The 17,796-nt window shown below is 37.2% G+C and overlaps 1 protein-coding gene across 2 annotated transcripts in view; it reads right to left on the bottom strand.

Annotated features, from left to right (window-relative positions):
* The window catches only part of WDFY2 (WD repeat and FYVE domain containing 2), a 189,071-nt gene that overhangs the window by 74,694 nt on the left and 96,581 nt on the right, over positions 1-17,796 (bottom strand). For both annotated transcript variants that reach the window (XM_054701680.1, XM_037527261.2), the window contains exon 2: positions 3,413-3,480. In XM_054701680.1, coding sequence (XP_054557655.1) covers positions 3,413-3,480 — 68 coding nt within the window. The remainder of the gene's footprint in view (positions 1-3,412; positions 3,481-17,796) is intronic.

The raw sequence follows: 17,796 nt of genomic DNA on the forward strand, positions 1-17,796 counted from the left end.
CCCACTCCAAATTCTAAATTCTGGGGATAATCAGAGTGGCTCGGGGGCAATAGTGTTAACCAGGCAAGCCTGTTTTTCCTGGCAACCTCCTATAGGGAAAGCAGGAAACTCTCAGAAAAGTCAGGGCATGAGACCATCCCCAAAGCCACAGGTGTGTTATTGACCCTGATGTGTCTGCTCCCCATATTTCTCTCATCTACTGCTCCCCCAAGTTCACACAGCTGTACCACACTCTGCCTTTCCAGGCAACTGTCTGCCATCAACCCCGTCACTATTTATTCATTCTTTCTCATCTAATGCCCCACACCCCCTTCTCTCCATTAAACTTCAAATTCATTCTCAATGTTACAAAACATTATTATCCTACAGAGAACATGACAAATATATTAAAAAACATTTTAATGGACAAAATAAGACATAGTTTTATGTGTACAAGATATTTTCTGTTTATTTCTATATTTGGAATATTAGTTATTATACTCCAATAAACAGACAATAGGGTCATATTTAGTTATGGTGTCTACATTACAGCCTCCAGATACACCGTACCTTTTCATTTATTTTGTAAATAATACCACATAGCCATTATTTAAGGATAATACTAAGTAGCCTCTTAACAAAACACCTTTCAACAAAAAGGACTGCAAAACAATCCCTTGGAAATTTAAAGCTACTTCAGGTTTTCTAACAGACCAAATATGAGCTTATTTCCTTATGCAGTAAGATTCTGCCTCTCTTAGGTTAGATAAAACTTAAATTTTTGTTCAGAATTCAGTGTCTGTGTCATCTGAATACACAACTCGTATGAATACAAATGCCATATTCTGACCAATTGTGAAGAACAAAACCTTTTGCATGGTAGTGGAATCATCCAATGATGAAAGATCACAGAAATCCTAACAATAAGCACACTGTCAATCTGCAAATCTTGGCACCCTGTGTAATGCTTGAACACAAGTAATTGCACAGAAACGTCTAATTAACCAGAATGTATTTGCAAATCAACATTACAGATGCATGAGGCTTTACATGTATTCATATAAATGTGTAAACTGATCAGCACGTTGGCTATAATACTATAAGACAATCTTCTCAAACTTTAAAGTACATTCAAATTACCTAGAGATCTTATTAAAATGCATATTCTAATTTAGTAGATCTGGGATGTAACCCAGTATTTGCATTTCTCCTAAGTTCTCAGGTGACTCTGATGCCACTGGTCAGCACTACACGTTTTAGAAAAGTAATCCCTTTTTTACTCTCCTTAGTGGAAGGCAATAGGTAGAGTATGCAAATAAGGAGAGGGCTTGCCTTCTCAAAGATGTCTTCAGTAAGGAAAACAGATGATAATACCCTTAAGGAAACCTATCTTTATTATCAGATTCAAGTTTTTAGTAAGTATTTATTATTGAGCATGTATGCAACGTGCAGGAGCTTTGGCAACCTAGTCATTCTTGCTTACAGCTTTTAATAGACTGGTGAAAATGCAACCGGAGACTTTTCTGTGTTATCAGTGACACTCAACAGAGAACATTAGAGGGGGACATCAAAATGTGCATGGGAAATGCAACTGCTTAGGATCCTGTGTCTTTATGAGGTTTCTGTTAATGCTCATCACAGAAGAGTCCTTGCTTGTCACCCCTAAGACCTCATTATTCTGCCAGATCTGCCTTCTCTCTGCCCCATGGTTATGGGAGAGATAGGGTGCTGGGTCAATTTCAACTTGCTGGATTACAGAAAATTCCCATCCCTTCTACTGTCAAGTTTAATGAAAAAGCAAGACCATAAATAACACAGATTAAATTACTTTAACTAAAAATTAAAAAGTTAGGGGAGGAAATATCAGTCAGAGAATTTCTTCCCCTTTCCATTTACTTAAACCCTAATCACTATAACAGCTCAAAAAGAAAGTTCACCTCCAGCCTGCCTTATAATGGAATCTGTTAGAGGCACAACAGAGAAAGGGGGATTATAAATACTCAAGTTACAAGAAGTTTCTTCTTCACTAATGTAGCACTGAGTACCTGGTTAAGCTTCATAGTATTATCTATTTAGTACAAAATTCTAGAGACATGCGAAACCTAAAAGATAACTTGAAAATCACAGGAAACTATTATATCCTTATAATTTATAATTTTTTCATAAACAGAAATTGTTGTTTAAGTTATTACAGTAGTCTCTTGCCAGAGGCATAATCACATCTACAATTTAGCATGAATTTATTTTGGTTGTACATTGGGGCATGTAATTCTCAAACTGGGGTCTTTGTATCAAGGAATGATAGAAGCCAGAGGGTACATAAGTCCAAACAACAAACCTGAGAGATTTTTCTAGAGTGTCAAATTTAATTAGAATTTGAAGGAAGCAGAGGAAAGGAAATGTTTAATGATATGACTGATGAACTGAAATACTTATTTTGCTATAAGATAAGCACAGAATAGAATTCTTAAACTTCATTAATTTTATTTTTTTAAGATTTTATTTATTTTATACAGGAACTGGGTTGCAGGTAAGAGGCATGGGAGGGTGAGAGGATTCACCAGAGACAGACTGTGGAACAGAACAGGTAGACTGGAATACACTGCTGAGGGGAGTGGTGGGCAAGACAGGAGAGGTCTGCTGTGCCATGTGGGAATCTCCCTGGCCTGCCGAGGATCCAACCAGCGCTGCAGAGGCTGCAGACAGCTTCACAGCCATTGCGTTCAACCCGCTATACCACCGGGAAGGCCCCCTTCATTAATTTTAAAGATTAAAAAACTGAACTGAAAAGAAACTTCCTGTTTAGGGGAGTCAGCTCTTTTCTCCCTAGAAGAACTTCTGCTAGTACAAGAATCTAAAAATCAGTCATATCTTTATTTTAAATGTATACTTGGAAGATTTGCTACTTATCAGTGCAAGGACATATTTCTCACATAAAATGTTAGGGAAATGAGATTGACTTCTAATTAGAACATTTCAATTCTAAGCAAATCCTTTTGAGAACTGAATGTTCACTGTTGAATGTCTTGGATTTGAATAAATAATATAACAATAACGCAAGAACAAATTTTACTTCACAAATGTAATCACTGGACAAAATTTTGAATTGTCTAACTTTACCAAAAAAGTAAAATAAAAAGTTGGAAAAGAGAGAGAGACTGCTGTAATCAGAGAATCTATTGCTGTAGTCTTTCTTCCATTCATCTTATTCAGAAACTGTGACTATATAGTCAATTTCAGAAAAATTTTCTTAATTTACATACTGAGAGCTTTAGAAAATCTAAAGTGATTTAATATGGTACCTTCCATTATAATGATAATCCCAACCCTCAGGCATCTCTACTCAAGAAGAAAATACAGAGAAGGCAATCTGGGAAGAAAAGGAAGTTGGGGTCCATGTCTGATTTCTTAAGATAGAGATCCAGATACTTACAAGGCATCGCATGGTATATGCTTGGCCAATATTGTCCACTGTCTCTCTTTAACCAAACACGAACTGTCCTGCAGTGGAAGAAAATGTGTGTGTTAAATCACAGTATTTTTTCAGTCATGAGAAAATGCTGATAGAAACTAAACCTCTTAATTATATTCACGGTTACATTTAACATATCTCTATAAATTCACACATACATATAAATGGATGCATGCTACATATACCACTCTAAAAATTCTATATTTCTTACAGGTAAGGCTTGTGTACCTTTAAATATGGCTCTTTAAGTATTACAGACATGTTGTTGTCATTTGTCTCTCCAAGTGTAAAACCTTTACCCTAGAGAGCTGGGAAGCATTCATCTACCTGGGTAGCTATTAGGTTTTACTTGTGAAGAAGTGTGAAGAAATAAAATAAATACGCAGCATTTGACCCACACACAAACAGAAGGATTGCTTAGTAAGTCCACAGTCTTACAGGCCAGACCATAGTTTTGAGAGGGCATTTCTAGCATGGAGAGGCAATAAGCTTGGAGACTCAGATTTCCTCAATTAAAGGACAAGCTATGTGGCCCACCATGGAACCAGGTAATCATGCAGCAAAGACTATTAATAAAGATATACCAATTAGTAGCACTGATAGGTTATGATCAATATATTATGACTTAACTGACATCATCTGTTCAAGTCAGCCAGGCAAACACAAGTAGGAAATAGATAGGCATTGCTCCAGTGACCAGAGGAAGAAACAGACATCAAAGCAAGGGAAAAAAGCAGCTCCCTGTGACCAGAAAATCAGATAGGCCATACCTCTCAGCACAGCCCTTAAATCATCCAAGAGAAAAAGCAGACAAGGACTGAATATTTTTATGTCAGAGAGAAGTGGACACTATGGGCCTCCCTGGTGGCACAGGGGGTTGGGACACAATCTATGAGGCTACCCGCAGCCTCTGCAGTACGAGTTCAATCCCCCAACCGGTCAGAGAGCAGCCCACATGGCGCAGCAGACCTCTCCTGACTCGCCTGCTGCTCCCTCAGCAGTATACTTGGTCAATCTGCCTGTTCTGTTCTCCACTCTGTCTCTGGTGGGTCCTCTCACCCCCCACACCCCAGCTGTTGTATGCATAAAAAAATAAATCTTAATTAAAAAAAAAAGAAGTGGACACTACCTAAAGGGACTATTTAAGTCATCATACCAGACTAAGCTTTTAATTGTATTGGATTTTTTTTTTTTTCAGTTATGAGTGAGTCTCCAATGCAGAGAAGCAGGAAAGACTAGACTAACTGCAGATACAATGGAGAAATGCCATTTCACTGCATAGTCGCAAGATATGATGTAGTGATAAATGATACCACTCCACACACACACACACACACACACACACAATTCCGTTTTTCAACTCAAGTATTCTAATTTGTGAGATGGAAAGTACAACAATAAATATTAATATATAAGAAGTAATGTGATATATCTACTATTCATATGCATGCCAGTCTTCACCTAAAAGTTTTTTTTTACAATATATGCCAGTATAATATTTTAATATGGAAATCATGAATTAATATAAAAGTGATGTCATGAAAAATGGGAGAGCAAGAAGCTCCAGAAATTAGTCCTTATACAAGATCAACTATTGTGCTGGCAAAAACTCTCAGAATCACTATTTTGGAACACTAAGTCTAGTTAGAAACTTGCAGTACCCAAGACAATTCTTGGTGAAGAAAGAGGCTGTTAATGTCAGTGAACTTCACATTTTGCTATCAGCCACCATCACACATGCCACAGTCTGATATTAGGCACTATGAGCATAGTCATCCATGTTCCTAAAGTGGTACCAAGGTGGGATCTACCCACCCAAAGTTGGAGAAATGTGTTTCCATTTGCCAGATAATACACTGAGAGACTATAAAAGAAGCTGGGCACCTTTCAATGCCCTAGGGTTAAAAGTCTTCCAAGTAACAATGGTCAAAAGAAATTTAAAGAAACAGAGACCTTCTGTCCCTTATTAATAAATCCAGGCATTAAAAGAAATCACTGGCTCAAAAATCACCAATCATCAGGGAAATGCAAATCAAAACTCCAATGAAAACCTCCTACCTGTTACAATGGCTATTACCAAAAAAACAAGAAATAACAAGTATTGATGGAAACTAGATTTTGGTGGTAGTCATAATGTAGCATATGCAGATGTTGAATATAAAGCTGCACACAATTTGAAAAAGATTATATCGTGAGAAAAAATAATAAATGTTGGTGAGGGTGTGGACAAAAGGGAATCCTTATGTGCTGCATAAGACTATAGAAAACAGTATGGATGAGTCCTTGAAAAATTAAAAATAAGATTCAGCAATTCCATACCTGGGTATTTATCTAAAGAAGGTAAATTTGCACCCTATGTTCATTGCAATTTGATTTACAATAGCCAATACACAGGGAAAAAAACCCTCAGTGTCCATGCAGATAAAGAAAATGTGGTGTATATATACAATGGACTATTATTCACACATTAAAAAAAGAATGAAATCTTGCCATTTGTAATAGCGTGGATGAGCCTCCAGGGCATTGTGCTAAATGAAATAAATCAGATGGAGAAAGGCAAGTACCATATAATCTCACTTATGTGTGGAATCCTAGGGGTGGGGGAAACACAACAAAAATCAAGGTTGTAAATACCTACATTAAAACAGAAGATTTCAAATCAACAACCTAACCTTATGGAGCTATAAAAAGAAGAGCAAACCATACCCAAAGCCAGCAGAAGGAAGGATATAATAAAGCTGACAGTTAAAAGAACAAATACAGACCAGAAAAACCAATAGAGATAATCAGTGAAACCAAAAATTGGCTCTTTGAAAAGACCAAAAAAAAACCCAGATATTCAGCTAAACTGATTATGAAAAATAAATAGTTGCAAAAATTAAAATCAGAAATAAAAATGGGCACATTACTACCTATCTTACAGAGATCAAAAGTATAGAAGGTTACTACAAAGAGTTGTAAACCAGCAAATTTGATAGTCTATATTAAATGGACACATACCTAAACACAAATAATCTCACCACATTGATTCAAAAAGAAAGAAACTAAACACACCTGAAACAAATAAAGTAATTGAATGAGTAATAAAAAAAGAGGACACACTTTCTAACATTTTTTTAATTCAGTATCAGCATTATCTGATACTGAAGTCAAAGACCCACAGTCCTTAAGAAAACAGATTAAAAAAAAAAAAAACCTCAACAAAATTCTAGTCAAATCCAGCAGTACATTTAAAAGGATTATACACCATGACAAAGTGAAATTTGTCACAAGAATCCAAGGAAGATAAAACCTAAGAAAATCAATTAATGCAATATTGCATATTAATAGAAAAACATACATTATTATCTTGATAACATGGAAAACATTTGGCAAATCCAGATACCTGTTGCCATAAATAACAATCAGAAAACGAGGAATATAAGAAATTTTCTTAAGCTGGTAAAAGGTATTCTTTAAAAACACACAGCTAACATCATATGGTTAAAGTTTGAAAGCTTTAACACTAAAATCAAATAAAAGAATAGTCACTATTACACTGATATTGAACATTACAAATAAAAGACATAAAGGTATCCAAATTAGAAAGGAAGAAGTAAAACTATACATGGCTCTACATATGAAAAAATCCCAAAGAAACAAACAATAAAATTACTAAAGCTAATAAATTAAGCAAAATTGTAAGGGATGCAAACAAAAATCAGTTATGTTTCTATACACCAGCAATAACCAATATGAAAAGGAAATTAAGAAAACAATTCCACTTGTAAATAATATCCAAAAGAATAAAACATCAAGGAATAAATTTAAACAAGGAAGTGCAAGACTTGTATACTAAACATGATAACACTTTGCTGGAAGAAATCATAGAAGATATAAGTAAGTGGAAAGACAATCCCACATTTATAGATTGGAAGCCTTAATATTAAGATGACAATATATCAGTAAAACAATCTACAGATTCAACGTAATCCTTATCAAATTTCATGGCCTTTTCTTCGCAGAAATGTAAATGTCAGACCTCAAATTCACATGGATTTGAATATGAGGCCCAAATAACCACAACATAGGGTAAAAGAAAAACAAAGTTGGAGGATTCTCACTTCCTTATTTCAAAAATTACTACACAGATACAGTGATCAAAACAATTTAGTAAATGCACAAGGACAGACGTGGACCAACAGAGCAGAGTTGAGAGTCGGGGGTGGGGGGTGCTAAACATCCATGGCAATAAATTTTTGACAAGGATGCCAGTACAATTCCACAAGAAAAGAACTGTCTCTTCAAAAAATGGTGCCAGGTCAATGAGATAACCACATGTGAGGTAATTAATTTGGGACAAAATCTCATTCAATGCACAAAAATTAACTCAGGATGGACCAGTGACCTAAAAACTATAGTTAAAACTATGAAATTATTAGAGGAAAATATAGGATAAATATTCATGACCTTTGACTCAACATGGATTCTTGGATTTGACACCAAAGCACAAAGACTTAAGTAAAAATAAATTTAGATTCATAAAAATGGAAAACTTTTGTGCAAGAAGAAACAGCATTAAGAGTAAGAAGATAACCTAGAGAATCACATACCTAATTAGGGTTTACTGCCCAAACAATATAAGAAATTAAATAAAAGGGGTCTCCCTGGTGGCGCAAGGGGTTAAGATGCAACCTATGAAGCTGTTTGCAGCCACTGCAACATGAGTTCAATCCCCAGCCAGCCAGGGAGCTACCCACATGGTGCAGACCTCTCCGCTGCTCCCCTCAGCAGTGTATTTCAGTCAACCTGCCTGTTCAGTTCCCCACTCTGTCTCTGGTGAATCCCTCACCCCCCCACACACACCTCTGGCCTGTACCCCAGTTCTTGTATGCATAAATAAATAAATCTTTTAAAAAAAAAGAAATTCAATAAAAAAAAGAACACACACCCCAACTGAAGGATAGACAAAGAACTTGAGTGGATATTTTTAGCATATGGCAATCACAGAAAAGATATTCAACATCATTGGTCAATAAGGAAATAAAAATCAAAAATACAATGAGAAGCCATTTCACACTTATTAGAATGGTTATACAGCAATTTTTGAAACAGAAAGTAACAGTTTAGAGGCTGTAGAAAAATAGGAACCCTCCTACATTGCTGGTAGAAATGTAACAGTGGTACAGGCACTGTTGAAAACACTTTGGCAGCTACTCAAAGTTAAACAAAACCCACCAATTAAAAACAAAGTCAAACAACCCACCAATTTCATTCCTAGGAATGTACCCAAAAGAATTAAAAGCAGATTTTCAAATAAATGTCATGTATGTTCATAGCAGCACAATTCATAATAACCAAAAGATGGGAATAACTCAAATATCTATCAGTATCAGTTAGATGAGTCAATAAACAAACTGTGGCACATGTCTACACACACACACACTCGTGGTGTGTTAAGTACTGGTGTTAAATTCGGATGAACCTCAAAAAACGTTACATTAAGTAAAAGAAACCAGACAGAAAGGGCCAAGTACTATATGATTCCTTTTACATGAAATGTCCAGAATAGGTAAATCCACACAGACAGAAAGCAGATTAGACTTGGCCAACGGTTCAGGACAAGGTGTAATGGGGAGCGATTACAATGAATTGTTGGAAAACTCATCATGCATTTTTACATAGAAAAAATAGATCATGATTTTTCCAACAATGCAATAGTAATGGGCTGTTATTCTGGGGTGATTAAAAGTTCTGAAACTAGAGAGTGGCGGTGGTTGCACAACATTCTGAATGCACTAAAAGCTACTGAATTATACACTTCAAAGTAGATAATTGTATGTTATGTGAATTTCACCAATGTAAAAATTTCTTAAAAGATAAATCAATACAGTTGGAGGAATCACCTCCAATCACGAGAAAACAAGCTTGAGGACAAAAGTTGGTATGCTGGGAATGGCGGGGATGAAAGCTAAAAGAGCTTGACCTCAGTAACACTGCTGATCTCCCTCAGCATCTTAAATATGTGTGAGATGACTTGATTTTTGACCTTAAGCCACTGTTAAACATATTTTGTTACCAAGATATGAATACACACTAACTGATCAAGAAGATGAAGGATAGGACACTGCACCCAAAATACTCCTAGTACACGTTTTTCTCAAGAACACACTTTTCTCAAGTACACACTTTTCTCAAGTACACATGGATCATTCTCCAGAATCGATCACATACTGGGCCACAAGACAAACATCAACAGATACATGAAGATCAAAAATCATTCCAACTATCTTCTCCAATCATAAAGGCATCAAACTAGAAATAATTCATGAAAAGAAAACAAGGAACCCTCCCACTTCATGGAGATTGAAACCCACACTACCGGAAGACCACTGGACTAATGAGATGAAAGAAGAAATTAAAAAATGTTTTGAGTTGAATGACAAGGAGGACACCACTTTCCAGAATTTATGGGATGCAGCAAAGGCAGTAATAAGAGGAAAATATATAGCAATACAGGCTCACATCAACAAACAAGAAAGAATTCAAAGAAACAACCTAATCTCACATCTCAAAGAGCTAGAAAAAGAACAACAACAAAAAACCCCTAAAGCCAGTAGAAGAAAGGAAATTATAAAAATCAAAGCAGAAATAAACAAGTAGAAATTTAAAAAACAATCCAAAAGATCAATGAAACCAAAAGTTGGTTCTTTGAAAAAATAAATAAAATAGACAAACCTCTAGCCAGGCTCACAAAGAAAAAAATGGGAGAAAACACATATAAATAGAATTACAAATGAAAGAGGTGAAATCACAACAGACTCAGTAGAAATCAAAAGAATAATCAGAAATTACTATGAACACTTATATGCAAATGAATTCAACAACCTAGAAATGATGGACAAATTCCTACAACAATATAATCATCCAAAGATGGACAAAGAAGAGAACACCTAAAAATTTAGACCAATTACAAGCAGCGAAATTGAGGCAGTAATCAAAGCACTTCCCAAAAATAAAAGCCCAGGCTTCAGATGGCTTCACAAATGAATTCTACCAAATGTTCAGCAGTGAATTAGTGCCTATCCTACACAAATTGTTTCAAAAAATGGAAAGAGAAGGAATAGTACCAAATACGTTCTACGAAGCCAACATTACACTAATACCAAAACCAAACAAAGACAGCACCAAAAAAGAAAATTACAGGCCAATCTACCTAATAAGCACTGATGCAAAAATCCTCAACAAAATCCTTGCCAACAGAATCCAACAACGCATGAAAGGGATAATATACCACGATCAAGTGGGATTCATCCCAGGGGCAGAAGGATGGTTCAACATATGAAAATCAATCAGTGTAATCCAACACATCAACAAAAAGAAAAATAAAATCCATATGATCATATCAATAGATGCTGAGAAAGCATTTGACAAAGTCCAACATCCATTTATGATGAAGGCCCTTGAAATTCTCAGGATAGAAGGAACATACCTTAACATGATAAAGGCCATATACGACAACCCCACCACCAACATTATTCTCAATGGCAAAAATCTGAAGGCCTTTCTTTTAAGATCAGGAACAAGACAGGGATGTCCTCTCTCACCACTGTTCTTCAATATAATACTGGGGGTCCTATCCAGGGCAATAAGACAAGAGAAAGACATAGAAGGAATCCAGACAGGGAAAGAAGAAGTAAAACTATCACTATTTGCAGATGATATGATACTATACATAGAGAATGCTAAAACACCACAGGAAAAACTACTCAAAATAATCAACCAGTTCAGTAAAGTACCAGGATACAAAATCAACATACAAAAATCAGTAGCCTTCCTATACACAAACAATCAGTCTGAAGAAGAAGAAATCAAGAAAACCACCCCTTTTATAATTGAAACAAACAAACAAAAAAAAGAAATACTTGGGAATAAACCTAACAAAAGAGGTGAAACACATACAGAAAGAAAATTATAAAACACTGTTAAAAGAAATAGAACAAGACACAAAGAAATGGAAAGACATACCCTGCTCATGGATTGGAAGAATTAACAGTATTAAAATGTCCATTCTACCAAAAGCAATATACAGATTCAATGCTAATCCAATAAAAATCTCAATGACATTCTTCAAAGAAATAGAACAAATACTGATGAAATTCATATGGAACCACAAAAAAAAAAAAAAAAAACACAAATAGCCAAAGCCCTACTGATGAAAACAAAGGAGAAAGGAGATATCACACTTCCAAACTTCAAGCTATACTACAAAGCCATAATAATTAAAACAGTTTGGCATTGGAACAAAAACAGACACACAGACCAATGGAAGCGAATAGAGAACCCACAAATAAAACTACACTTATATAGAAAACTGACCTTTGACAACGGGCAAAGAATATGCAATGAAACACGGACAGTTTGTTCAATAAATGATGTTGGGAAAAATGGACCACAAATGCAAAAAAAAAAAAAGAAACTAGACCATTACCTTTCACCGTGCACAAAAATCAACTCAAAATTGATTAAAGAACTGGACATAAGACCTGAAACCATAAAATATATAGAAGAAAATATAGGTAAAACACTACAGGATCTACATCTTTAAAGACTCATCACCCAAATAAAGAAAGTCAAGGAAAAGATAAACACCTGGGATTACATCAAACTGAAAAGCTTCTGCACAGCAAAAGAGACATTACCCAAAACAGAGAGACACCCCACTGATTGGGAAAAAATCTTTGTACTCCATACAACTGATAAGGGACTGATCACAAAGATATACAAAGAACTCACAAGACTCAACAAAAACAAAGTAAACAATCCAGTCAAGAAATGGGCAGAAGAATTTAAAAGACATTTCTCTAAAGAGGAAATGCAAATGGCCAACAAGCGTATGAAAAAATGTTCAACATCCCTTATTATCAGGGAAATGCAAATCAAAACCACACTGAGATATCACCTTACACCAGTAAAAATGGCACATATCAAAAAAACAAAACAAAACAAAAAAAAACAAGCAACAACAAATGTTGGCGAGGATGTGGTGAAAAAAGAACTTTCCTACATTGCTGGTGGGAGTGCAAACTGGTCCAACCACTGTGGAAGGCTGTCTGGAGGTTCCTCAGTCTACTAAAAATGGAGCTACTATACGACCTGGCAATTCCACTGCTAGGGATCTACCCAAAGGACACAAAAACATTGATTCAAAAGAACACCTGTACACTTATGTTTACTGCAGCACCATTTACAATAGGTAAAACCTGGAAACAACCCAAATGCCCAAAAATAGAAGACTGGATCAAGGAGATGTGGCATATATACAGAATGGAATATTATTCAGCAATCAAAAAAATAAACTCATGCCATTTGCAGCAACATGGATGGAGCTAGAAGGAATTATGCTCAGTGAAATAAGCCAGAAGGAAAAAGAAAAATATCAGATGGTTTCACTTACAGTAGGAATATAGGGGAACCAAATAAGACATCAGTGTAAAAAAATAATAACAGTACAAAACACAACAAAGCAAAAACAGACAATTATAAATCAAAGACATCCTGCAGGGGAGGAGGAGGGAAAGGGATGAGAGGGAGGGAGGGAAGAACACAGGGGACTGAGGTGATGGTACACCGGTGCCTTGGTGAAGGAAACTATGGGAACTATACCTGAGGGGGTTGGGGGAAGCAAATATTGTTGAAAAATGAACAATGATGTAAAAATAAAAAATATATATAAAAATAAATTTAAAAAATTGTATTGTTCAAACCAAAAAAAAGAAGATGAAGGAAAGAAAGGTCTTTCCTGAGAGTTTTGCATTAGTCCGACTGTGTAGGCGATGATGTTATCATTCACAGAGATGACGGGACACTGGAAAAGGACCGCTTTTAGGGGGGTGGAAGTTTAATTTTGAACATCCAAGTTACAGATGTCTCTGAGTTAGCTAAGAGTTCTAATCAGCGTTGTTGAGAATTACGATTAGAACCTATTATGCTGAAGCTGTAAAGATTAAATGTGAGGCTCTTGACACAGTGCTTGGCACATGGCAAACACTCAATAACTGGCAACAATTACTGTCACTATCAACTCTGTTGCTTAAAAACACATTCAATGACCATAGCTTGGGAAAGTTCAAGATCTAAAACCTTTCCAACATACTGCTTTGCCAACATATTGTACATTTTAAATCTCAATGTGAAGGATTTCACAAGCTACAAAGGTGCCCTGTAAATGAGTATCCATCCCTTTATGCATTTCTTTAACACATACTGAGCATATGCTAGGAACCAGGCATTGTGCAGGAGCTCCATGTGGACAAATCAATAAACACATAATTGAAACAGTATAAGATAAGAGCCTGAAGCTATTGTATACCTATGTAGCCTTATAGGAAGGTATCTAATCCATGTGGAAATGGGTGACAGGTTCCACAAGTGCCGACTGTGGATGGGTGACATTATTTATTACTGCCTGTAGTTACTTTATGGCCCTGGCCATAATCTTTATTTGATCTACCTATTTGTAAATATGTTTATTATCTCACTAGAATAAATGCTTCGTGAGAGTAAACAACATTCTTTTCTGCTCATTACTACAGGGCATGAGGTAAATACACGATACATATGTGTCAGGTGAATGAAGCAACTGCTAGTGTGATGTGGCAGAGGCTGCTAGTTGGCTGCACTAGATTTTTCTCTCTGTCTTCCTTGGCAGCAGTTATACAGACCTGTGTGAGCTGGGCAGAGCACAAAGGTCAATAAATAGGCAACTTAAGTGAGACAAGATGCTGAGCAGAGTATATTTTGTTCACCAATATAAGTGAACAAAAAGAAATCAACAGGGCTTTGGAAGAGATTGTTTTACCAACAAAATCCCAACATGGCCTCCCAACAATCCCACAAGGAAGTATTTGTTAATCTCAGGTTACAGAGGAGAGCTCTGAAGCACAGGGAGGCCTCAGGTTACAAGAAAGCCACTAGCTGGACTCACTTCAGTCTAATTCAGAGGTTGCTCTCTCAACTACCACAGTATGCTGAACTGTTTCCCTAAGGTGGGAAGGAGAGGAAGATAAGAAAACACAATGAGTTTCATTTTCGACACACTAAGTTTAAAATAACCACAGATGAGCTGAGTAGAGGTTATATGTGAGCAAGCTTCTTAAGTGAGGGTTAGAGGCCAAGGTAGCATCTGCATTACGTGCACACAGGCGGTTCCACTACTGCACTGTTCCCTGAATCCATGCATGTGATCTTTCAGATGCGTAAGTTACAAGGCGAGGTGTGAGACAGATACTGAGAGACCTGTGTGTACCTATGTATGTGTATACATATATCTTTTTTTTTAAGATTTATTTATTATTTATGCATACAAAACTGGGGTACAGGCCAGAGGTGTGGGGGGTGAGAGGATTCACCAGAGGCACAATGGGGAACAGAACAGGCAGACTGACTGAAACACACTGCTGAGGGGAGCAGCGGGCCAGTCAGGAGAGGTCTGCTACGCCATGTGGCTAGCTCCATGGCTGGGGATCAAACTCGTGTTGCAGTGGCTGCGGACAGCCTCATAGGTTGTGTCTTAACCCCTTGCACCACCACATTTAAAAAAAATGTTTATATTAATGCAACAGTGTATCTAAAATCCCAGTAAAAAAGGCACATGCCATACTATATAGGTTTAAGATTTAAAAAATAGTTATATAGGTCAAAAAGGTTACACATTATTTACTTTAATTTTAATGATAAGAACAAACATTTCTACAGAAATGACAGCTCCCAGAACACTTTTATATACATTTTATCCTTACAACAGCCCCACCACCTCAGAAACCATCTGAGGAAGCCCTACAACAGAAATCATTCTTTACAGATGAAATCTAAGGTCTAGAGAGTTTGTATGATTTGCCTGAATTAGTGAGTAGGTGCAGTTTATTTTAAATTTTGTGTTCACTTCACTAAATATACTTTCTTTTTATACCAACATAAAGTAAAATAAAAATATCTGTTCTCTTATCTTTGGGGGCGTAATAGCAGTTTTAAAAAGAAAAGGTACTCCATCCTGGAGATCAAAAATATAATTTGGATAGCTAGGAATTTCCTAGATAAATATAAATTCCACTATACAAAGACTGTAAGTAACTTATTATTTTTTCTGTAAATAACATTTTAAAAGCAACATAAGTTTCTGATAGTTAAATGAAAATCTTTTTCCTTAAAAAAAGTGAAGGGAAAAAAAAAAGCTATGATTAAGTCATAGTTAAGCCAGCAGAGGTCAGTGTGCTGGAGAAGAGAAAGGCATGGCCCTGCCAAAATGCAGAGAAACTGTTTGCACTGAGGACACAAAGCCCTGGGCAAGCAGAAACCACAGGGCAAAATGCATCGCTGCCCACCCCGCGGGATCCTGTTTTCTTCTACCTCAACTCTTCCTCTGCCCTAAGCTGTCAGCACTAAGCAGAAGTAGCCACCAAGAGAGTCGGGAGAGAGAAGCAAAGCTCATCTCACAAGAGTAATATGAAGTACCCCAAGGTGGACTGAGGTTCAGAAGCTGGGTTATTACGGAAAGGACCTAATCATAATCTATGAGGAACATAGCCAGCCACATTTCAAGAAGTAAAAATTACTTTTAATGTGCGACTTTGTTCCTTAAAGTTTTCTAAAACATCTAAACCAGTTGCTAGATAAAGTATAGCATTTATCAAAATTCACTGTTTTGTTCCTTGGCGGAGCTATAAAAAATTGATCAGAGAAAGAGCCCCATTTTATCATACTTGGCATCTGCCCCAGAGCCAAGCCCCACACCAGGTTCAAAACTGGCGCTCACTGTTTGCTCCAGATCAAATGGATCAGTCAAAAATCTCACCCCAAAGCACCCCCCTCCCCATGCCCTACCCTCCACATCAGGAAGTTCTTTGATTACACCTGCAGAGGCTTTGTGCAGAAAGGCAGCAAGAACTGGGCTCTGGTACTACAGACTCTGTACTTTGTGATGATAGGAATGAACCCTATAGCCTTCTTTTTAGGTTTCAGGTTCACTAATACCCTAAAGAAGTAAGAAAGGGAATAGTATTCCCAAAAGCTGCCCCCCATTCCACCCCAACTCTCTTCCAAGAATGGAATCCAGTGCCTGCTTCAGCTACAACCTGAGCTAGCTAAGTGATGATGATGACCTTGTCATTGCAGCCTTCAAACCAGCAGCCTGTGTGATCACACTGAGATGTCTGGATTCAAATGTGCTTCCTTTATGAGATTCCCCCATATTCTAGTTTGTGTTTTATTTTCTTGTTTCGACCTGGGCTGATACACATAAGCTGACAACAGAGTTTAGTGAAACCCAGTTGTTGTAACTGTGTGTACGCACATATATACAAGTGCACACCCCAGGTCAGCCCTCCTGATCCTATCCAGGTAAAATATACCCTTTGTTCTATATCCTAGCAATCCTTAAGAGTCCTCTCATACTGATGAGAACAATAAACTACAGGATTAAGACAATATGAATTTTCCAAAATTATTAAAATCTAGATATTAGGAATTCTGTTCCATAATTGTTCTTATATACCTTAAATCACTGACTTGCTTTATTAAATCATTCAACATTTAGCAAACACCTACCAGGTACCAGTATGTGAAATGCACCAGAACCACAAAGACAAACAAGTGCCACCTCTGTTTTCAGAAGCTCACAGCCACTAGGGAAACAGGTCAAGAGCATCACAATACCGCAGGGTAAGAGCTGTGGTAGGGAGCCCATCCTGTCACAGCAACACACAGGGGCACCTGACTGAGATGGTGAAAGCAGACTGGAGTGATATCAGAGAAAGCCTGCCAGAGAGGACGGTGTCTAAAATGGAGGACGAGAGGTGTTTGAAAGAAGAAAGGGAGGCCAGAACAAGTAGGGCCCGGGCAAGGAGGGCAAGATGAGAAACAAGTCTGACAAGGAGGCAGGCATGAGGCGACCAAGGGCTCTGAATGCCACGATGGAGGCTAGACTTAGCTAGAGGATGGTGGGAGTCACTGGAGGATAAGTAGCCAGGCACAAAATTAAACTTTGTGTTTGTTGGGGTAAGTCTGAAAGAAGCCTGATAACCCTCAAGTAACCAGTTTGGAGGATGTGGGCAGGAAACCAAGCAAAAAGGGATGGGGTCCTAAAAGAGAGAAGAGGAAATATGTTATGAACTAGGAAGTAGAAGCATCTGGACTTCGGGGCTGACTGGATGTGGGGAGCTACATGAACGGTGTGGTCCATTCACCCATGAGTGATTTCTGTGGCCGCAATATTGACTTTATCTTTAATATGCCGAGTCTGGGGACAATCCAAGGAATGAACTGCCTACTTGGAGTCCAGGGTGAGACCCAGGCATAGATTTAAGATC

Source organism: Talpa occidentalis, unplaced genomic scaffold (genome assembly GCF_014898055.3).
Source record: "Talpa occidentalis isolate TD23 unplaced genomic scaffold, MPIMG_talOcc4v2.1 talOcc4.5, whole genome shotgun sequence".
In the NCBI taxonomy this organism is placed as follows: Eukaryota; Metazoa; Chordata; class Mammalia; order Eulipotyphla; family Talpidae; genus Talpa; species Talpa occidentalis.